The 23,740-nt window shown below is 30.0% G+C and overlaps 1 protein-coding gene and 1 pseudogene across 1 annotated transcript; one reads left to right on the top strand and one right to left on the bottom strand.

Annotated features, from left to right (window-relative positions):
* The first annotated feature begins 643 nt into the window (after positions 1 to 643).
* Positions 644 to 5,036, top strand: LOC111309502 (protein ROOT HAIR DEFECTIVE 3 homolog 2-like; annotated as a pseudogene).
* Positions 5,037 to 9,483: 4,447 nt separating this feature from the next.
* On the bottom strand, positions 9,484 to 22,594 carry LOC111309501 (protein ROOT HAIR DEFECTIVE 3-like). The gene is made up of 22 exons (XM_089748636.1): positions 22,368 to 22,594; positions 20,701 to 20,767; positions 20,476 to 20,578; positions 20,080 to 20,150; positions 19,677 to 19,740; positions 19,522 to 19,587; positions 19,347 to 19,394; positions 19,182 to 19,244; positions 18,994 to 19,050; positions 18,727 to 18,885; positions 18,572 to 18,640; positions 18,337 to 18,428; positions 18,176 to 18,254; positions 17,800 to 17,965; positions 16,824 to 16,948; positions 16,465 to 16,727; positions 16,292 to 16,367; positions 16,064 to 16,198; positions 15,842 to 15,946; positions 15,598 to 15,720; positions 10,243 to 10,319; positions 9,484 to 9,853 (listed from the first exon to the last, which is right to left on the bottom strand). The coding sequence occupies exons 1-22, from the start codon at positions 22,516 to 22,518 to the stop codon at positions 9,484 to 9,486; spliced, it is 2,529 nt and encodes an 842-aa protein (XP_089604762.1). The 5' UTR covers positions 22,519 to 22,594.
* Positions 22,595 to 23,740: the final 1,146 nt, after the last annotated feature.

The following is a 23,740-nucleotide window of genomic DNA, read 5'->3' as shown; positions in this document are numbered from 1 at the left end:
ACATGTGATCGGAACCAGGTACGTTTGACTTTTTTTTTTCTTTTTATAGTAAGGGGTACCCTTCACATTTTGGAGTTGACTATTGATCAATTAATTCAAAGAACGTTAGTAAACAACTTGCACAGCAACATATATAAAAAAGCTTAATATTGTTCAATAAGTTCAAAATTGCTCTTACTTTGAGAAAATAAGAAAAGAAAGAAGACAATTTAGAATTCTTTAGGCTTTCCTACGCAGGTACCAAGCGAAGAGGCTTGTGAAATTACGAAAAGAAGCATAAGGTGAAATAGAACATGTTTCTTCCATGCTTTTGGTATCAAGTTTGCACATTTTGAGGTACTTTGTGAAGTTTTTTTCATTCTCATAATTTGGTTGATCAATTATTTTGAATTTATTCACTTTTTCTTCTTAATTTTTATGTAATAATATATATATTTGTGGAGGGCCATGCCCTATCTCTTAGATGAGGTGTTTAAAACTTAAATTTTATAGTGGATCTTTTGAAATTAGGGTTGGGATTTGAGCATGTTAAAGAGATCATTGACGTTTTAAAAAAGCCCTCATTTTTTCCTCCTTTTTTTTCATGTTTTGGAGTTTAGATTGCCATTTGAGCTTTTTGAAGTGATCATTGAAATAAAAAAAAAAAATAAAACTCATTCTTGATATATCAAAATAATAAAAAAGAAAACAAAACTAATTTTTTATTAAAAAAAAAGAAAAGATTTGAATTCATCAAAACTGAAACACATGCATTTATTATCGAATTAAAACAATCAAGTGCAAAGCAAGATTGATTTTGTACCAATTGAAAAGGAATAGAATGAAATTACTTGATAGTCATGAAAGACAACAAGAAAAATAAAATAAAATCTTAATATAAAATTTCTCGTAATCCAAACAATATTGAGATAAAAACCTAATTGGTTGCTTGTTTTGTTTATTCAGTGACTTCTTATATATACAACGATCCAATATCTCTACTTCTTGCCAAAAATCAGATCCCTCCATTTTCAGGCAAATCTTGTTGATTTTGGAGATGGAAAACGAGTACAGCCCCATGCAATTGATTAACAGTGAAGGAGATTTCAATGTGGAGGGAGTTGACAAATTCATGCAGAAAACTGAGCTATATAAGTGCGGCCTCTCTTATGTTGTGGTTGCCATCATGGGACCCCAAAGTAGCGGTGTGTGAGATATTTATTCTTTTTTCAGTTCTTTTACAATTCTACACAAGTCTTAAAACTTAAAAGTAGAGCTCCGGAAAAAAGAAATAGAGTTGGTATCAATAGGCAAAAGGCCTTCATTCAATTTAACTTTCAAATTATTGGAAGTAAAATAAATTATAAATTATTCATACAAGATATAATAATTTAATGTATTTTAGCACCTAACTTACCTTCCTCCACAAATAAAGAAAAAATCAATTAATTATAAAAAATTACAAACATACAATTTAAATCCTAATCTAATTTCTAACAATCTCAATTCAAATATACACATATACCTATATGAATCCTCTCATTCTCCTCTAATCTACTCACAAACATAACAAATATTATATATGGACTCTTTTAACAAGCATTATATCCATGGACTCTCTTATTCTCTTATGGAGTATTCATACACCAAATATTAAAAATACACACCCATACGGGCCCTCTCATTCTAACATATATACCTATATGAACCATCTCATTTTAACATATACACTCATATAGACCCCCTCATTCTTCCCTTATCCTATAAAGTATATATCTTGTAAAATTTTATAACTTTCTTATATTTTTTTTTCATAAATCTAATCTTATAGAGACTCACTATTTATAAGCCTACTAACTTGGTTATTAAGAATCTATTTCCTTTTAAAATTTTTCTCTTGCAAGTCTTAATATTATCCGTTAAGTAATATTTAGTTAATCTTGAAAAAATTCTCAAATATATATCTTATCAAATTTTTTAGAATTTGAGTTACTCTGCTTAATAGATATAACTAATTGACTTCAAAAATTCATTCAATTTGTTTTGTTCAAATCTAAATTTGATCCAATTTGAGTTAATAAAAAAAAGTTAATAACACAATATAATATAATAGTAAAATTGAATAAGATGTTTACCTGAATATCAACTAAGTTAGAGGTATATATTATGAGCTTATTAATGTATTAATACGGTATCTATCCATCCTTTTTCGATTATTTTCAAGTTAAATGTTCTTTTTAAAATTTTAAAATATCCTTAAATTTGTTAGAAAAATATTGATACCAATATATTTGCCAAGTATTTAGCTTTTCCGCTCTTTAAGCATACACAATTTATATTGCTTATAATTAAGTGATTATAGCTTGTACACTAAAAACAATTGCTCTGCTAACAGGGAAGAGCACCCTTTTAAATCATCTTTTCAATACAAATTTCAGAGAGACGGATGCATCAGAAGGAAGGTTTGTTCTTTCATTGTTATTTTTCAAAGGAAAAAAATATATATATCTGCTCTTTGGTTAAAGTTTGAATTTAGTCTCTTTACTATCTCAATTTTGTTGTTTTAGCCTTTCTACTTTAGTTTTGATAAATTTAATCATCAACTTTTATTAAAAGTATATTTATGAACAATTGATAACAATATTAAAATTTTATCTTTAATTTAGATGGCATGAAAGTTTGCTGATTGCTTGACATGATGAAGTAGAGTAAATCTCCACATATCAGATTAAAAAATATCATAATTTATTTTAATTAAATAATCATTAATATTTTTAAATTAAAAAATAGTATTTTTATTATAAAAAATAAAGTTCTTTCATTATTAATGTATGTAATGTGGTAAAAAAAAATTTAAATAAGCATGTTAAGTCCTCAAAAAAACCATATAATTGAATAGTAGAGGACTAATTAAATTCAGACTTTAAGGTTTGCTCTTTCATATTCTCTAGTTGCATGCTTTCATATAGTCGAATTTAATTGCAAAAGTTTACTACCTCAGCAATCGTCTTTAAATCGATTTTTTATTGAAGTATAGGGCTTAAATTTATTAAAATTAGAGTATAGGGATCAAAACCATATAAATAAAATAGTAAAGGACTAATTTCAAACTGGATTTTCCATCCCCATTACATACAAATTTTCCTTCTCCATTTCTCTTAGGCTTTGATCTCCTTCATAAAAAAATTTCAATTTCGTTGCAGGAATCAAACCACACAGGGAATATGGATGGTAAAGTGTGCTGGCGTAGAGCCTTTCATAGTTGCCATGGATTTGGAGGGTAATGATGGAAGTGAAAGAGGCGAGGTAAGCATAATTAGCTTAATTTGTTAAGATGCGTTTCGTTGTTTAAGATAAACGTATTTGCAATACCAATAAGGTGACTGCATAATTCTCAAAACATTTTGCAGTATTCATAGACTTGGGAATTTCCGTTATTTTCAGGATGACACTGCATTTGAGAAACAAATAGCTCTATTCGCTTTGGCTATTGCTGATATTGTGATAATAAACATGTAAGTTAATTTTTAATATGAGTAGATCGCTTTGAAATTGACATATTCAATATATATGGATTCGATGCGTACTTGACCTTGGTTGCATTTGAACCATAATCACTCGAACTAAAAACTGATATAGGTGGTGTCATGATGTTGGTCGGAAGCATGCTGCCAACAAACCTTTATTGAGAACAGTTTTTCAGGTACTGATCATTCTACTATGCAAATCCTTGTATGTGCCTGCATGTTTATTGTGCATGACAATCCTATTGGTACTTTTATCAGGTTATGATGAACATATTCGGTGCTCGGAAAACAACACTGTTATTTGTGTTACGTGATAAAACTAAGGTCTGGATTTCTGCCTTGAATACTAAACTGAGTTGAGATCAAACTTCCTGATAAAACCTTTGGGATACAACTTTTGCGTTGTGAATCTGTTTCTTGTTCCTCGTTGTGTATGATCTAGACCCCTCTACACCGTTTTGAGCATACCCCGAGGAAGGATGCAGAAAAGGTATATATATATATATATATATATATATATATATATATATACACACATATATATCCTGTATATATACGTATACTTGTTTCAGTTGCTCTGATCTTCTTTTCTCTACCTTAATTTCTCTTGCATTTTATCTGTTTATTTTGCTGATGACTGATGCAGATATGGGATTCAATTCATAAACCTGCAAGATATATTGATACTCCTCTTAGTAAATTTTTTAACGTAAGTAAAAGGATATCTCTCTCTCTCTCTCTCTCTGTGTTGATTACTTTGTAAGTGTTCCAGTTTATATTTCACTACTTCATATTGTTAAAGCATCATTTTACACTTGATGTTTGAAATGAAGGTGGAGGTTGTTGCTTTATCAAGCTATGAAGAAAAGGAGGAGCTGTTCAAAGAAGACGTATTCAATAAACTGTGTTTATCTTGCTTCACTACTAAATTTAATTAATATAATTTGTGGGTTAAGTAGGGACTAATGTTTTACTAAGCAGGTTGCGCAATTGAGGCAGCGAATTGATTCTATTTCTAAAAGAGGACTTGCTGCTGGTGGTAGAGAAGATGTTGTTCCCGCCTCTGGATTTTTGGTTAGTGCACAACATATATGGCAAAGTATTAAAAAGAAACGAAGATCTGGATCTTCCTGCTCACAAGGTATTTTTTTTATTGACCATAATATATATTAGCATTTATAATTTATTGGTTCCTCATAAGAGTAAATGTTGTTCATTATGTTTACCAGGTCATGGTTGCCACAATTCGTTGTGAAGAGATTGCCAAACAGAAGCTTCATCAGTTATCTTCTAATAAGGTATGTATACTCCTACATGTATCTTTCTTTTGTGGATAAAAATCTCGAGACCCTTGGAATTAAAGTGGACATGTATCTTATAGTTTTTTTATTTATGTGTTATTCTGGATGATTGAAAATACTGTCTATTGCCATTGATCAAGAAAGTTTTGTATAGGATTGGCTAGCATTGGAAGGGGCTATTCAATCTGGGCCAGTATCCAGTTTTGGGAGCAAGTTGACTAAAATCTAAGAAATCTATTTTACGAAAGTAAGAAGTTTCTTCCTATGTGATCTATTATATTGCTTTTTTTTTTTTATTTGAGACTATTAAAATTAAAATTTTGATTATTGTTGTAATAGTTTTGGAATTGGTAGACGATATTAAAAAACATGGAGTTATCATTATTTTTTTTTACTAGATATAATTAATCACCTAATAAAATTTATATTTTTAATAAAATTAAATTTTATTAAAAAAATAATTTTCAGTCTACAAAAATTTTGAGTTTTACACATAAAAAAGAATTAACAACTCGTAGCATCTACATTAAAAACAACACCAATTACTTTTGAACAAAATCCTCTCTATCACCAGCAACAAGTCCTTCACTTAATTTTGAACAACAAGAACAACTCAATTGAGATGCCTCGATAAATCCGAATCAGGCCTATTTTAAATCATTCGGATAAAATGAAGTGTTTACAATAATTAATATTAAAATTTTAGTATTTTAGTAACAATTCACTGAATCTGAGATTTTCATGATTTGAATTTTTAAAAATGGAGTATTAGTTATGCGGGAATACAAATGTAATAATTTAGCCTTATGTTTCTCATTTTTCATTCTGAAAATCTTTTATTAATAAATTTATACCGATAATTTGGGAGCTTCTCTTTCTGTTTTTTCACTTACATTTCTTTTACCATAGATATGAGAAGGAGACAATCTACTTTGACGAAGGCGTCAGAAATGAAAAACGAAAACAACTGCAGTCAAAAGCTTTGGATGTAAGGACTATACTCTCAGTACTACTATAATAATGCTTTTTAAGGGTTTATTTGGATTTCATCGCACTCTCATGATGGAATCTAAGCTACTTTTTTGCTTTTAATTGCATCTTGTGAGATGCATGTGAATAGCATTTCAGCGATGTAATTGGAAGCAAAAAATCTCATTGTCCCTTCAGTTATAGACATCTTCCTTTCGTTTAACAACAGGTCTCCTGAACTGTGCAGTTTGTGCGTCCTGCTCACCTTAAATTGTTGGAACATTTTTACTTCAAGGCATTGGAGAATTTTAAGTCTAAACTGGTACAAATGCTAAACGAAGGAGTAGGATTTGCAGCTACAGCTAAATCGTGTAGTAATTACGGCACGCTCGAGTTTGACCAAGCATGTGAAGGAAATGCATATATATATATATATATATTAAATATCTTGTAAGTTATGCATATATATATATATATATTAAACATCTTGTATGTTTTTGTATTGCACTTTGTACCCTATTATTCTAAGTATGCAAGCCATCCTATAAATCAAAAATTAAACTTTAATATTAATAGTTGAATCATAGAGATTGTTGCCTAAGGGAAATTCAGGAAGAGGAATTTGCAAATGTTGAGGATCGAACCCCACCATGCTATAAACCACTTCTTACTATGTATTATATAAAATTTTTCCCCTTTCATATGCAGCCATCAGACATGTTAATTGGGATACTTCCGAAGTCCGAGAAAAACTTGTCCAACATATTGATTCGTCCAAATCATCAGTTCGTGAAGAAATTTTTTCAAAATGGAAAATTGAATACTAGGTGATTTTCTTGAAAGCTATTCCTTATACATGCAACTTATATGTATTTCATCAAAAAATTAAACGTTGACATGTTATTGATCCTCGGGAAAGACTTGATAGAGAACTATCCAAACAAAATCCTAATCGAGAAATCTGGGCTTCAATAAGAAAACTTCTTAAGTTTGCAACACAGGAAATGTTAGATATCATTTCTTGTTTGAAGTTAGAACAAGAGAAAAGCAACAAAATGATGCAAGATTTGATGGACTATGCTAGAAACGTGGTGGAGAGAAAAGCGAGAGAAGCAGCTGAAAAGGTTCAGCAACTAACGGAAATTAGGTATGTAACTTAATTTTCGAATTCATTGTTTTAAACCCCATTAAATTTCCTGCAAATTTAGCAGCGTTTTAATTGGCCAAAATAAAAATAGCAGCGTTTATTTTGATAAAAACTGCTAAATTATATAAATTATCGACATTGTTGTTAACAAACAGTCATTAAATATATCCAAATGGTGCATTTAGAATTTAAACAATTTTTAGTGGCGATTTACTAACAAATGCTGTCTATTTTAAAATTTAGCAGTGTTTTCTCTTAAAATGTCATTACCATTTTCAAATCACGAAATCTCGAGACTTTTTTAATGAAATATGGCAAAAAAAAATCCATTTTTGTTTAGTGCTCATTAGATTTTTTTTTTTTGGATAATACAATCAAGGGTGTCTCTAGAATTTCCTAATAACTTAATTTTATTATTCATTACTATAATTAATTAGAAGGATCGCTCGTTTTTAATCCCTGAAAGCATATATATGTCAGGTTCGTATCCATCCTGAACGATGAGACTGTGAGAAAAAAAGACACAAAAAAAGTTGTTAGGGCTGCTCGAGCTGAGGTAATTAATTTGCTTAGTTATTTCATGGCTATTAGTTTTTTTTTTTTTTTCGTTAATCTAAAATGTCTTCAAATATTGTTCGATTGCAGTCTCTTAAGCTTTTGTCTGTAATGACCGCCATGCGATTAGATGAGAAACCGGATAAAATTGAGAAAATGCTCTTTTCCTGCCTTATGGATGGAAAAGTGCGTTCAAAAACTCTTGCCTCAAATGTCACGGACCTAAGAAAGAGTCATAAATCCCACATCGAACATAATAGGAGGGTCCCTGGAGTATAAAAGGGTTCACACCACCTTCGTCTTGTGAGGCACCTTTTGTAGGACAAAACCGTGAGGTCAAGAGGGTCAGAGCGGACAATACCTCACAAGGGTGTGAACTATGACGGTCAGGCTAATCTGGGACGCCGAAAGGGTGAATGCTCGGGTCCCGGAGCCGCGCGGGTTCGGAGCCTAAGTCTCGACCCGTGACAAGTGGTATCAGAGTCAGCCCTAAACCGTTCGATCCACGCCAAGCACCTCGAGGGAGGTAGGCAGGGTTGCCAGCCTCCGTGACGAGGGCGTCACGAGGTTGGGTGCGGGAGAATGTCACGGACCTAAGGAAGAGTCCTGAATCCCACATCGAATATAATAGGAGGGTCCCTGGGGTATAAAAGGGTTCACACCACCTCCGTCTTGTGAGGCGCCTTTTGTAGGACAAAACCGTGAGGCTAGGAGGGCCAGAGCGGACAATACCTCACAAGAGTGTGAACCGTGGTGGTCAAGCTGATCTGGGATGCTGGAAGGGTGAATGCCCAGATCCCGGAGCCGCGCGGGTTCGGAGCTTAAGTCTCGACCCGTGACACAAGCACATGACCAGAGGTATAGTAGGTTTGGATGGTTAATTACTTTCTTGACAAAATAAGCCCTCGAATTATGGTAAAATTATCGATACTTAAGCCCCTGCTTTTTTATTTGTTTCAATTGAGCTCTCAACTCATTATTTGGTGTCAAATGAACTCAATGTTTAAATAAGTTACGCGATAAATCACATCAATGGCTTTCATTCAAATTCAGCTTATTTCGACACCAAATAATAGATTGAGATTTCGATTGACACAAATAAAAGAGTAGGATCTTAAGAGAAAATTTTTTTCATAGTTATTTAATCACATTATTTAATCACAAATAAAATCAAATGTGTTAGGTTTCTCCGAAGGATACCCTAATTACACCAGCGCAATGCAATTCATTATGGGAACGCTTCCAAGCAGATGGCTTCACTCCTACTCAAGATTTTGTTCAAACACAGGTACATTATATCAATTAATTGAGGAACAATTTCGGCCTTAATTTCTTTGACCATTTTGTTTTGTTTTGTATTAGGGAGGGATAAAGGGCCTCTATATAGCTGCTGCGAGTCTTGCAGTTTCTGTTGCGAGCCTTGGAGCTGCCATTGCAGCTCTTCCAGGTGCCGCTATTGTTCTTAGTGGTGTTATTGTTTTACTTTAAGGCTTAAAATTTTCAAACAAAAGGACCATCATATTTATGATAAATTGGAAAAGTGATTACTTTGCCAATCAGAATTAGAATCTTGTGTTGCAAAATTTGGTTGATAATAATCAAAGCTGGTTGTTTCTGTACATTTGAAGATCCATTGTGAGATTGTAATAATTGAAGATCCATTGTTTCTGTATATTTGATTATAATTTAAACTTTTAGTTGAAGAATATAACCTATTAAAAAAGTTTCTCCTTTTTTTAGTTAAGCGGCAAGAGGCTCTGAAAATTTGCTCAATATAAATTTTTTCTTCGAGCCGATCGAAGTTTCTCTTTTCTTGATACCTTTGAATTTGAATTCCAATAGCCAAAATAGAAAACTATCTTGCTTCGTGCACTCAAAAAAAAATTTTTTTTTTGAAAGGCAAAGGAATTTTTTCAATGAAGGGTAAGGAGGTACAGTATTAAGAGATTTAGGAAAAGATAGAATGAGAAAAGAACAGAACACGAAAAAAGAAACACAATTACAATCAAGCACGTAAATCCTGTGAACGAGATACCCCAGCTTTAGCAAACTCATTAGCAATGGAGTTGGCCTTCCGTAGGATATGCTTCAATGTTACTCCCTTGAGGATCCTGATGAGGACATCAATATGGTTCGCAATGTGTTTCATCCACCAAGAAACGGCTGCACGATTGTTGGACCAAATGATTGCATTAGTAGAATCACTTTCCACAACAAGAACGTGTGAATGGGCCCAAATAGAAGAAGCAAAGAAGCTAAGACCCTCTTTGATTGCCATAAACTCCGCAAAATTAGAATCCTTGATTCTCCGATTATCGAGAGATATTGATTTTTCCAGGAAGTGAGCCTGTACGAACTTTTTCAATGACTGGCAGCTAAGTGGACATAGAATAGGGACTAGCACCCAATGGTAGACCCAGGTATTTGGAAGGGAGTTGATCTGTCTTACAATTAATTGCATCAGCCCAGTTTCGCAGTGTATGTTGATCAATATTCACCCCCATTAAGTAGCTTTTGAAAAAGTTAATTTTAAGTCCTTTTATATTCAGAAGCTGTTGAAGATCAGGTTTACAAACAGGATGCTATCGTCTACGAATTGCACAAGAGGAATCATTACAGAATTATTCCTAATCTTTGTTTCCTGGAAGAGTCCTACGAGGTAGCTTTATCAAAGGATTCAAAGAGAGTCAGCAGCCAAGTTGGAGAGAAATGGACTGTCTCAATCCTCGTTTCACAGAAAATTGTGAAGTTGGAGAAGGCGAACCATTGATCAATACAGAGATAGAGGCCGTTGAGATACACTGGGAGATCCAGCCTCGCCATTTGGTACTGAAGCCCATTCTGGACATTACAAAGTCAAGAAAGATCAAGACCATACCATCAAAGGCTTTCTCGAAATCAACCTTGAGTATTAACCCACCAGCTCTATTTTTCTTCATTGACTGAATCACTTCATTGGCAATAAGGGAACAATCAAGAATTTCTTCAATCACTAAGTACGTGATTTTCTTCAAACGATTGCACTCAACTTTCTTATCAACAAAATTCCTCCGCCTTTCCAAAAAGAAAAAACCCTCAAAATCTTATTATTCATAATTTTCTAATCAATTATCATATTATCAAGCAGATATAGTTCAAAGTGCCAATCCCTTTACATTCAATTTCATATATTTAAGTCTCATCATATATGAGTTCAATTAATATTTAGTTCAGTATTTTATTTGTTAATTTGTTGGTTTAGCTTTGTTTAATTTATTAATCTAAACTTTGGTACATGAATAAATAATTATTTCCATATGCATTAAAAGTTGTTTGATTATAACAATAATTTAGAAAGATAATATTGTAATAATTGGTTCAATTATTTGATTATGAATTTGATGGAATCTATTAGTAGCAGTGATCATATAATTAATTAAACATAAATTATATTTAAAGGTATTTAAATGAAATTTAATTAGACTCCTCTTGATAAAATGGCATCCAAATCTTTGTTGAAAGGTCTTGTTAATTAAACCTTAATTAGATCCAAGAACCAAAGTGTCGATTGCCTACTTTTGCATTAGAGAGATTTGCATTTGATTTTGTTGAAAACACATATTATTATGGTTTTTATCACGTTATTTGAATTAAAAATTCAATTAAATATAAGATAAATTCAACACTTTCATTAATTGTTAACTAAGTGGATAATTATAAAATGATGTGGCATGTTGACAAGGCTTAAATATCGATCTTAATTTGAAAAATAAGATTAAAAGCACCCTATTTTGAGATAAATTAAGATCTTATAATACTTTGGTTTGAAAAAAAAAATTAAAAAAGAAACCTCGTTCTGATTAAAATGATGGTATTGTCCTAGTAGAATCATTCATCATATTCTAATCGAAAATTTAATCTAGTTGTGTCGATTGGGACATGGTTCAACAGGAAATTTCTAGTTATGTTCGCTGATCTTTGTAATAAAAAAAAAATGATTCGGACATGGTAATTCAACATGTAGATTTTCGGAGTTTGATTTTCAATAAGAGTGTAATTATGTCGAGCTAAGTTGAGTTAATACAATGAAAAATTCGAGTTTAAACTTAATTCGAAATTTAATCCTACTTTTATCGTATTTTAATTTTTAAATTCAAATTTGGTTTGAGATAAAAATTAAATTACTTGAGTTTACTTGATTAAATTTTTTTATTGAATAAAAATGAATTCAATTTCTATACTCAATTTTAAATTCAATTATTTGATTCAAAGTGGAGTATAAATTGATATATATATATATATATATATATAGTAGTCAAACTTTGATTGTCAACTCTTAAAATTCACACTTCTCAAATTAAGGTAGATTAGGAGTGTAATCGAGTCGAATCGAGTCGATACAGTGATAAGTTTGACTTCCAGCTCACAGCTCGATACTCGATTCGAACTCGATCAAGTTTCATTTTCCTAGTTCGAGTTCGATTCATGATCGAAATTAAACTACTCGAGCTCGCTCGATTAAACTCGATTAATATATAAAAATAAGCTCAATTCGTATACTCGACAAAAGTTTGATTATTTATGCTCTAGCTTGAACTCGAATTCGATATATTTTATTAATTAAAATAATAAAAATATATTTAAATATAAAAGCTTGATTAGGCTCAAGAGCTACTCGAGTCAAGTATAAGAATACTCGAACTAGACTCGATCGATGAGTCGAGTTACTCGAGCTCGAGCACGACTCGATAATAATCAAACCAAATTCGAGTTTTATTCGAATCGAACCCAAGTAGCTTGTGATACTAACGTATCATTTACTCCCCTATCGTAGACTCAGTGTCCACAAGCCAGATCAACCCGACTGCACTCATTTAAATTTTATTTAATTTTATAATATTTTATATTTAATAATATAATAATATTAATATTTTATATTTCAAACACATTTTATAATTAAATTTAAATTTGAAAAAATATTTAATAACATAATGCAGTTGGATCGATCAGACCCGAACCTTAAAAATCCTCTCTAGTGCCCTATCAAATCGAGCCAAACCCACGAGCGTGACAAGCAACCGAGCTCGCAAATAGGTTTAGGGAAGTTATTAGTACTATATATCTGCTTGATTTTGCTCATGAAGAATACTATTCTACTTCCTTTTATACATTTAAATTTAAGATTTTACAAATTTTTTATAAAATTTAATTATAAATTGCCTTTGAGTAAATACTGTCTAATTTTCAAAGTTTGTTAGCAATATAATTTTTGATCGAATAATTCTATCATTTTCGTAGATATTGAATTTTTATATTATTTTCTTAGTTATTGAATTTTTATAATATTTTCCCTAGCACCATGCAAGTTGATGATTCTATTATATATATTATATACTTCCACTGCACTATACTAGTACAAATCCATGTCGGATAATATTAAATTTATTCTTGTTGCATACTCCATTTATTTGTTTGTTTTTGTTTGATTTTTTTTTTTTTTTTGAATATGTAGTATTTCATTATCCAAATAAGCAAGAAAAACTTACCATATCAAACACAGACTATAGTAAAATATATAATAATAGATTAGACAATGACCAAATGTTAAGAGTTTGAGTTTTGTTGAAAGACAGGAGAATTTGATTGATAAGAGAATCATGAATGCAAGGTATAACTTTATTTTTTTCTCAAGGATAATAAAATTTTTGAACAAAAGTTTAATAATCATTTAAATTATTGATATTTTATTACAATGAATCAAATCTTAAATTTTTTATTTCAAATTAATTGAATCATTAAATATTTATTTTCACATAATTAAACTTTTAAACATTTATTTTCATTTAATTGAACCATTAATTAAACAAAAATTATTGTTTACGCTTAATTTTTAATAAATAGATATTTGAGAACTTAATTAATTATAATAAAATTGTAGACACCCAATTTGGTTCAAGTCCGGATCAATTGAGCCTGGTCCAAATGAGTAAATCCATTTGTATTTTTAGTTTTATTTTTTATTTATATATATATTTTATTATTATTTATCTATTAATCTTTTTTATTTATCTATTAATATATATACATTTTTATTATTTATTAATATATTTTTTATTATTTATCTATTAATGTATATTTTTTATATTTATCTATTATTTTTATTTTTATTTATCTATTAATATTTTTTGTTATATTTATCTCTTTTTTTTTTTTGTTGGTTTGTCCGGTCTTAATTATGATTCTTGGTTCTAGAAGGGAGTTTGGCCGTAAATCAGGAGACTGGGAGAGTTGGGATTGGATTCAAAGATTGAATCCAAATCTCAAAGGAAATTGAGATTAATTAGAAATTCTTCTGATCAATCTTTATAAATAGGTATTGAAACAGAATCCAATGGGACATGAAAAAAACACATACAGAGAGAAAACATAAGCTAAAAAGGTTCTGGTGCTTAGATATAGCTTTAGGAATCTGTGAAAATTTTTTTAGAATTTTGAAATTTTTTTTCTGAAAAATTTTTAAATTTTTTTCAGAATCCGGTGAAATTTTTTAGCGAACCTTGAATTTTTCGATGAGTTTTCCGGTCAACTTTAAAGTTTCAAGCATTATTTTTCAGAATTCGATGGAAATTCAACTGGATTTTGGGTTGTGTTCTTCAGGTAGAGAGAAGGAGGAGAAAGCTGAAGGGAAGAGAGAGAAAGGGGAAGACGCATCCGAAGAAAAAATCTGTTCTTTGTCTTTTATATCCGTGCAAAACGACGTCATTTTAGTGTTAGTATGTTATCAAGATCCGCGTGTTTTTATTTGGGCTGACCCGACCCGATCACAACCCGATTTGTTAACCCACGTGCTAGCTGATCCCTGGAGCTGAGCTGAGTCGAGCCGAGCCGAGCCGCGTCTTCGAGCCTTCTTTTCTGTCTTGAGCCGAGCCGTTCCAAAAAATTTTTTTTCTTATTTATTATTATTATTATTATTATTATTTCTTTTATTATTATTATTATTATTATTATTATTATTGATTGGATTAGAATTATTTAGTATTTTTATTTTATTTTTATTTTTATCTTTATTTTTATTTTATTTTTTGATTTTCTTTAAATAAAATTTTTTTAAAAAAATATTTTTGAGGAAAAGTTGAAAGTATCAATTTTCCTTGAAAATAAGTTTTCTAAAAAATATTTTCAAGAAAAAGTTGAAAGTATCAATTTTCTTTGAAAATGATTTTCTAAAAAATGATATTTTTTTTTAGAAAAAGTTGAAAGTATCAATTTTTCTCGAAATTGAAATTTCAAAAAAATATTTTAGGGAAAAGTTGAAAGTATAAATTTTTCTTGTATAAAAGCAATGAGTTTTTGAAGAGAAAAGGATTTATATCTAAAGCTAAATCATTTTTTTTCATTTTATTTCTTTTCCTTTTTGTGTCTTGAATTTTCTTTAATGTTAAATAATCTGACAATAAAGCCTCTACAAGTGAAACAATAGTCTTCTTGCATACTCTTGAGGTGAGAGAATTTTTTTAATTTTCTGCTAAAAGTATTAAAGTCAATTGAGAATAATTTTCAATAATTAATTACATAGTAAATTTTTAAAGTTTATTGGATAACAAAAAATTAAGTTGGTACTATCTTTTGATGGGCGTTGTAAGGGTACTATAACCTTCCTTACACGTAACCGTACTCTCAAACTATATTCTAGTTAGTAGACTGAATCTATTTTTTTAACGACTTTTAGGCTTAGATATTCCTTAAAAAGATAGATTCTTTAAGTGACAAATCGTACTTAGATAAAAAAGATTAATGACAATTCCTTCAAGTCAATATCTAGCGATAGATCTCTGAATCTAGACGTTATAACAAAAATGATAGAGAATTTGAATTATTATTTAATTATAGTTTATGAGTTTTTTTTATATTTACAACATTTTTTCCTCCCATTGGGATTCAAATTCAAAAGCACATGCAGGACAGAAGAAACTTTTAAAAGAAATTTGTAGGACAACAGAAAGTAGTTCTGATAGAATTGAAACATAAGTAGTCGAACTCCCAATATAGCTGAAATGACCAGCTTGAGAAATATGATTAACCAATTTATTTCCCTTCATTTTTATTGGGTGCTTGCTAAATCTTGGCACGATTGACTCACATGATCAAAAAAATCACCCAACTCTCCTAAGCCGAAAAGAACGCCCACAGTATCAAGTCCAACCCGCAGAGTCAATTTTAAAGCCGATTTTAGCCAGTAAAGCTTTCGCGATTGTCTTGTATCCTGGAAAGAAACAAAATCGTTAGAGAAACCGAATTGATTATTTGCAAACCTTTAAAGATGTTCAGTTAGTCCGATGATCTGACCTAATTTATGAACACCTTTAATGGTAAAAGAAATGTACCTGTCCATCGTGAAAAGCTTGAGTAATGGAGACAATCTCTGCTTGGAAGTCTTCCCATACTGATTTGCATTCCTCTGGTGTGATCAGCGTATCATTTGGAGAAACCTAACACAGTCGATTTTACATAAGAAAATATGAATTGTTTATATATATATATATATATATATATATATAATTCTTGTATTAAGCATTAAGTAACCACCCCAAATATATAATAGGTACCTCCGGCCATGTGCTTGAGGCAAGAGTTTCTGAAGACTCACTTCCATGCATGAGGGAGGAAAACAGTATGTTCTCTATTTCATCCGGTTTTTCATCTAATCGTATGGCTGCCATAACAGATAAGAGCCGAAGAGACTGCGATAAAACAATATTTGAAGATTTTCATATTAATGTCGCAAAAAAAATTAAAGTTCCAATCATGAAATGTAAACTAAGCAAATTAATTACCTCATTGCGGGCAATACTAGTAATTGTTGTTCTGTCATCTCTTCTTCCAGCCGCATCAGTCAAGATAACTGAGAACCTGACATATATATATGCTCTCAAGTATTAAAAATGAGTTATCATTCTAAAGAAATTACAGAAATATCGAATACAAAAATTTTAAATTCCCTAGCTACCTAATTGTCATTGAGAGCAGAACATTTTCAGCTTCTTCTCTTGCTTTTCTCTCTACTACATTTCTAGCGTAGTCCCTCAGACCTTGTACCATTTCGTTGCTTTTCTCTTGATCTAACTCAAAGCCAGAAATGCCAGCCAACAATTTCGATAAAGCAATCTGAGTCTTACATGAAAGAAGCTCTCTTATTGAAGCCCAGGTCTCCTCATTAGGATTTTTAAGCAGGGACTTCAGTGGTTCATGCAGTGCTCCATTAAGTTCTTCCTGAGCATCAGTAACATGTCAATAATTTTTTTTAATTGAAATACATATATATATATATATGTTGCATGCATAATGGATAGCTTTCAAGAAAATCACCTCACATCCAACTTTCAATTTAGACAAAATTTCTTCAGCAATCGTTGATTTGGACGAATCAATATCATGGAAAAGTTTTTGTCGGACTTCGGAATTATCCCAGTTAAGATGTTCGGTGGCAGCCTCTGCAAGAGGAAAAAATAGAAAGCAGATGCACAAGTTGAAAATAAAAAAAAAGGTTGTTATTCTAAAAATCAAATTGATATATTATTTACAAGATTTGTGGACCTTACAATTTCAAATATGATACATGACATGAGAAAAGAATATGAATATAATACAATTTAAAATTTTAACAATAATTATATATGGATTTAATAAAATTAAAAAGTAATATATATTTCATGTTTTCATATGAATATAAATTATGACATACAACTTTCATATAAAATATAATATAAATATACAAATTACAATTTTTATATGATACAAAAACACAAATCGTCATATCTAAATTAACCAAGCATTCCTGCAGGTGTCATTTTCTCTTCAGGGAAGTTAGCAGTTAACAATCATCAATAACAAGTATTGTAACATGCATGCTGGTTATTAAGTTCAATTCTAACTTTGACTACTTTTGGAGTTTGAAGCTTCCTCTATTTTTACAAATAGTATATTAGAAATTTAAAAACTTCACTTATAGAATTAGAGAGCTTTCATATATACTATAATGATACATTTTAAAATTTTATATGATAAATTTTAGCATTGTTTGACTAATAATCGCATGATTTATTGACGAAATATTAAAATCTTAATTCAAGTGATCATGGTTTAAATTTTGATAATTTTACATATTAAAAATTTAAAACTCCACCTGACAATATATAAAAATTAATGTCAATTAAAAAATTAATACTCCTCAGCTCTAGGGTTCAACTATTGATATTAACGTGTAATTTTTGACATATAGGATCTATTGCATACTTGGAATAGGGTACAAAGTACAAGACAGAAAGTTACATTTATAAATTACCTGCACATGCTTGGTCAAACTGGAGTATTTCAGAATTGAGACACAATCTAGCAGCAGCTGCAAATCCTACTCCTTCGTTTAGCTTATCTTCCAGTTTAGACTTAAAATTTTCCAGTGCTTCGAAGTGTAAATGTTCCAAATACTTAAGATAAGCAGGACGCACAAACTGCAAAATTTAGGAGTCAATGATCAAAAAACCATATAACATGTAGTTTTATATTTATTTATTTTTAGTACTTTTTTTTATTATTATTAACAACTATCAAAAGTAGTATCACATTAAAATGTGCTTTACAATTTGTATGATAATCATATGAATGACAAACATTTATTAGTAATCATTATTGTAGGAGTTCTGAGAGAGTATAGTCCTTACATCCAAAGCTTTTGACTGCAGTTGTTTTCGTTTTTCATTTCTGACACCTTCATCAAAGTAGATTGTCTCCTTGTCATATCTATGGTAAAAGAAATTTCAAGATTAAGCCTCCATAAAACGGGGGGGTGGGAAGAAAAGGAAACATAATGTTCCAAACTTACTCCGAAAGACAGATGTCTAAGATTTTAGTCAACTTGCTCCCAAAACTGGATACTGGCCCAGATTGAATAGCTCTTTCCATTGCTAGCCAATCCTATACAATATTTACTTGATCAATGGCTAATAATTAAACAGTATTTTCAATTTGCACCCAATCTACAAGGTACTTGTCCACTTTAACTTGAAAGGTAGCAAGATTTTATCTGCCAAAAAAGATGCATGCAAGAGTATACATACCTCTTTACAAGATAACTGATGAAGCGTCTGATTGACAATCTCTTCACAACGAATTGTGGCAACCATTACCTGATAAACATGATGAACAACATTTACTCTTATGAGGAACCAATAAATTATAAATGCTAATATATTTAATGGTCAATAAAAAAAACCTTGTGCGTGGGAAGATCCAGATCCTTGTTTTCTTTTATACTTTCCCATATATGTTGTGCACTAGCAAAAAATCCAGAGGCGGGAACAGAATAGTTTCTATCACCACTAGCAAGTTCTCTTTTAGAAATAGAATCAATTTGCTGCCTCAATGAATCAACCTGCTTATTAAGACATAAGTCTCTACTTAACCCACAAATTATATTAATTAAATTTAGTGAAGCAAGATAATCACAGTTTATTGACTAGAAATAGTAGTATATATATACCTCTTCTTTGAACAGCTCCTCTTTTTCTTCATAGCTTGATAAAGCAACAACCTCCACCTTCATTTCAAACATCAATATGTAAAATGATGCTTTAACAATATGAAGTAGTGAAATATAAAACGGAACACTTACAAAGTGGTCAACAGAAAGAGAGAGAGAGAGAGATATATATATAACCTTTTACTTACGTTAAAAAATTTACTAAGTGGAGTATCAATATATCTTGCAGGTTTATGAATTGAATCCCATATCTGCATCAATCATGAGCAAAATGTAAAGATAGAATACGAGAAAAATTAAGGAAGAGATCAGAGCAACTGAAACAAGTAAAGGATTATATACAGGATATATACCTTTTCTGCAGCCTTCCTCAGGGTATGCTCAAAATAGTGTAGAGAGGTCTAGATCACACACAATAAGGAACAAGAAACAGACTCACTAAGCAAAAGTTGTATCTCAAAGGTTTTATAAGGAAGTTTGATCTCAACTCAGTTTAGTAGAAATTAAATTAAAGGCAGAAATCCAGACCTTAGTTTTATCACGTAATACAAATAGCAGTGTTGTTTTCCGAGCACTGAATAATTTCATCATAACCTGATTCAGAAAAAAAGATGCAATAAGATTGTCAAGCACAATAAACATGCACACACTTAGAAGGATTTGCACAATAGAATAATCAGTACCTGAAAAACAGTTCTCAGTAGAGGTTTGTTGGCAGCATGCTCCAGACCAACATTGTGACACCACCTGTATTTACATCCATCGCACATGAGTGATCAATATTTAGTTTCAGTGACTAGGATTCAAACTATATGGTAGCCCTAATTGAAACACCAAGGCATACAATCATACAGTTTTACCAAATCCTAAGTCCAAAACTACTTGGAAGACCAAACTCATATTTTTTTCTTATACCATGTCATTCGAGCTTGTTCATAGGTAAAAGTTGTAGGCTCCACAGCTTGAGACAAGTTCAAGGTTATCCAAGATCCAACCAAGGGCAAGTAACCATCAAATCCATATATATATATATATATTGAATATTGTATCAAATTCAAAGCATATCTAGTTATATTAAACACTTACATGTTTATTATCACAATATCAGCAATGACCAAAGCGAATAAAGCACTTTGTTTCTCAAATGCAGTGTCATCCTGAAAATAACAGAAATCCCCGAGTGTTTGAATACAAACAAAAGTTTTGAGAATTAAGCAAGTATTCACTATAAATACAGATAATCTTGCAACAATCCACCTTTATTAAATCGATTAACAGACCAAAATTTATCACAAAAATATAGTTGGAATAACTAATTAATAGGCTTGGTATATTTAGTCACATACACAATTGAGAGGTCCATTATATAGGGTTCTTTTGGGTCAAGTTATCACCATATTTCTAGCAATTGCCTCTATAAAACAAATTCTGAGAAAATTTGACTTTATCAATTTTTCTTCAAATTAAGCTAATTATTCTTACCTCGCCTCTTTCACTTCCATCAGTACCCTCCAAATCCATGGCAACAACACAAGGCTCAAAACCAGCACACTTTTCAATCCAAATGCCTTGGGTGGTTTGAGGCCTGCAATGAAAACTGGATCACTTTTTGCATATATAACACTCGTATGAAAGCATGCAGCTGTATAGTATAAAAGAGTAAATACATATTTCTTCCTTTAGAATGAGAATAATGAAAGAACAAACCTTCCTTTGGATGCATCCATCTCTTCGAAATTTGTATGGAAAAGATGATTCAAGAGACTGCTCTTCCCTGTTAATAGAGCAGGATGGTTTTTAGTTTACAAGCTAGACACTTAATTATAAGCATATATACATTGTATACATTTACAGAGTGGAAAAGCTAAATACTAGTCTATGGGGTATTTCACCTAGAATTTTTATTATTATCATATTTTATAAATTTTTTAATTACAACGAAAAATTATAGAAGGATTTATCACTTATAAATATGAATTTCATGTAAAAATTTTGATAAATTTTATATTATTTTAAAATATAATTAATTAATTATAAAATAATAATTATATGTGAAATACTTTCTTTGATATACTGATTAGCAACTTGACGTCGACGTTCAAAAAATATAAGGATATTCTTAAATTTTATGATAGTTATTCCAACTTTAAAATATTTGGAAACGGTAGAGACTGTATTAGCGTATTTATATACTCAGGATACCTCTAATTTAATTGATCCACCTTAATATATTTAGCTAAACATGTCATTCATTATATTATATATTTTAATAATAATTTAATGAGTATTATTTTTAATAAGCCATGTTTGATACATAAAATCATTAATAAGATAAGATAATAATTATTTATATCATATTTGATTTGTATTTTTAAAAAAAGATAGGGATTGCAAGGAACATTAATATCTTCTTAGCATAAGATTATTCAATTCTCCAAAAGTAAAAGGATTATTTTTAATCCATAGAATTAAATTTATATATCTAATTATACCATTAAAAATTATATTAATAATTTAAATTATATAAACTTTTAAAAAAATAATTTTAATAAATAAATAAATTATCATATCCTAATCTTTACATACATCAAAAACAAAATAAGATAACATTATTTAATCTAATCATACTTATAATATCATTTTATCTTATCCTATCATAATTTTATGTACTAAAAATGATCTTAATTTATTAAATAAATATAAAAATATAAATATTTCATTTCATTAATTATATTGTTTTATGTATTATTTATTTATTATTTTATCATATCCATTTAAATTTAATATCTAAGTTTCATTTAATGATAGATTATATTATTTTGATATAATAAAACTTTAATAACTTAAATGACTTATGGTAAGTGGATTTGTTCAAATATTAGGCCATGCGTGTAATTTAGCCATTGAATGAGTTTTGGAGCTCGATCTCAACCTAGCTTGACTTGAATAACTATTTAATAAATAAAAATATATTTATTTAAAATCAATCTTAAAAATATATGTAATATTAATATAATAATAATTTTTTAATATTTTTATACAGTAATCGAATCAATTCGATTCAATTTTAGTAACTTTTTGAAAGCTCTTAGAAAGCAACATGTGGGATCTAAACAGGTGTCACTTCTCATGATGTGGGATCTAAAAAAAATTAAACACAAAATTTGATCAATATATACTTACTATAACAGCTAGTCAAATACTTTTATCATGGTTTTTATGCTGTTGTCTTTTAATGCAAGGGCTGGATTTCTTTTAGTTATTTTTAATCGTGTTTAAACTTATAAAGTTGACTTAAAAAAAAAAAACTTCATTTTCAGGTCTTGTGTAGAAGAAAAAGAACTGAAGGAGAAGAATCCATATAGTGCACACACCGCTGCTTTGGGGTCCCATGATGCCGACAACAGCATAAGAGAGGCCGCACTCAGAAAACTTGGTTTTCTGCATGAATTCTTTAACTCCGGCAACATTGAATTGTCCTTCTCTGTTAATCAATTGCATGGAGCAGTGGTCAATATTTTCCATCTCCAAAATCAACAAGAATCGCCTCAAGATCAGGGATGGCTCTTCCGCAACAAGTGAAGATATTCGATCGTACTAAACAAACAAGCAACCGATTAACGAATCTTACAAGTAAAAACAGTTTGATGTTATTAAACTTGACACCAAAAACATGGAAATTAAGAAACACCTTCTACTTTACCTTATTATGCTTGCTTTTCCAATCTGCCAGCAAGCCTCTTCTGTTGTTACAAGCGTATGAAATTAAGTAGGAAAGCCTCTTTCATTTATTCTTTCTTTCCTTTTTTTTAACTGAGTCTTCAAGTTATTGGTCAATATATAGTCTTTCAAATATCAATAAAGTTATGCAGAAAGACAAGCAGAGGATCCCAGAAACAGTTAAGGTATTTAACTGCCTAACAGACAGCTACAAAAGTACAAATGCGATACAAACTATATATATATATATATATATATATACACATATGTGCATGCATGCACGAGAGAAATTTAATTTATATTAAAAAATTATATATTTTTTTAATCATTAATTTTAATAAATTTAAGAAATAAAATTTAATTTTTTTAATAAATTGTCCTTTATATAAAAAGGTGGGATCAACTTACACAATATAATTCTTTTATTTTTATATTTTTTTAATTATTAATTTTAATAGATTTAAGAGATTAAAGAAGCAAGCAAAAATAAGAAAAATGGTTTAATATCATAGATCTAATAAAATCAATAATTAAAAAATATGTAAAACAAACAAAATTACAATGTATAAATTGATCCCTCTCATTCATATATATATATTGATGCTATTCTTATGATTAATTATATTGATGCTATTCTTATGGTTAAGCTAGAACAACACTAATATAACAGTTTAAAATGGATTTTAAAACAATATGATTGACAAGCACCATGATAAGGAATTCTGTCTGTATATGTACAAACTAGCTAGGCTTTTGTCCTGCTTCGTGTACTTTAGCTCATAATTACAATAAAATTAACCCGATAGTTCAAGAAATAGAGCTGTATAATAGATTCAATTTATAATTTGCAAATTTTCTTTGGGCTTGCTCAACCAAAAAAATTGTCCAAAATTTCTAATTAATTTTAAAATCCTAGAAGTGTTAGATTCAAGTATTATTATGTGTTAGTTTGATTAAATTTTATATTAAATTTATTTAATTATATTATAATTTATTAATTGATTATTCAATTATTTTGATATAATTT

The sequence above is a fragment of the Durio zibethinus genome, chromosome 19 (genome assembly GCF_047325235.1).
Source record: "Durio zibethinus cultivar Kanyao isolate XHJ-2024 chromosome 19, ASM4732523v1, whole genome shotgun sequence".
NCBI lineage: Eukaryota > Viridiplantae > Streptophyta > Magnoliopsida > Malvales > Malvaceae > Durio > Durio zibethinus.
The sequence above is the reverse complement of the archived record's forward strand: the minus strand, read 5'-3'. Positions and strand labels throughout refer to the sequence as shown.

Coding starts and splice junctions, on each gene's coding strand:
- LOC111309501 (XM_089748636.1), bottom strand. CDS start 22,518: ATGGAAAATATTGACCACTGCTCCATGCAATTGATTAACAGAGAAGGA. Junction 19,245..19,346: donor TGAGGAAGGCTGCAGAAAAG/GTATATATCCTG, acceptor TGATTGATGCAG/ATATGGGATTCAATTCATAA. Junction 18,641..18,726: donor TGGATCTTCCCACGCACAAG/GTTTTTTTTATT, acceptor CATGTTTATCAG/GTAATGGTTGCCACAATTCG.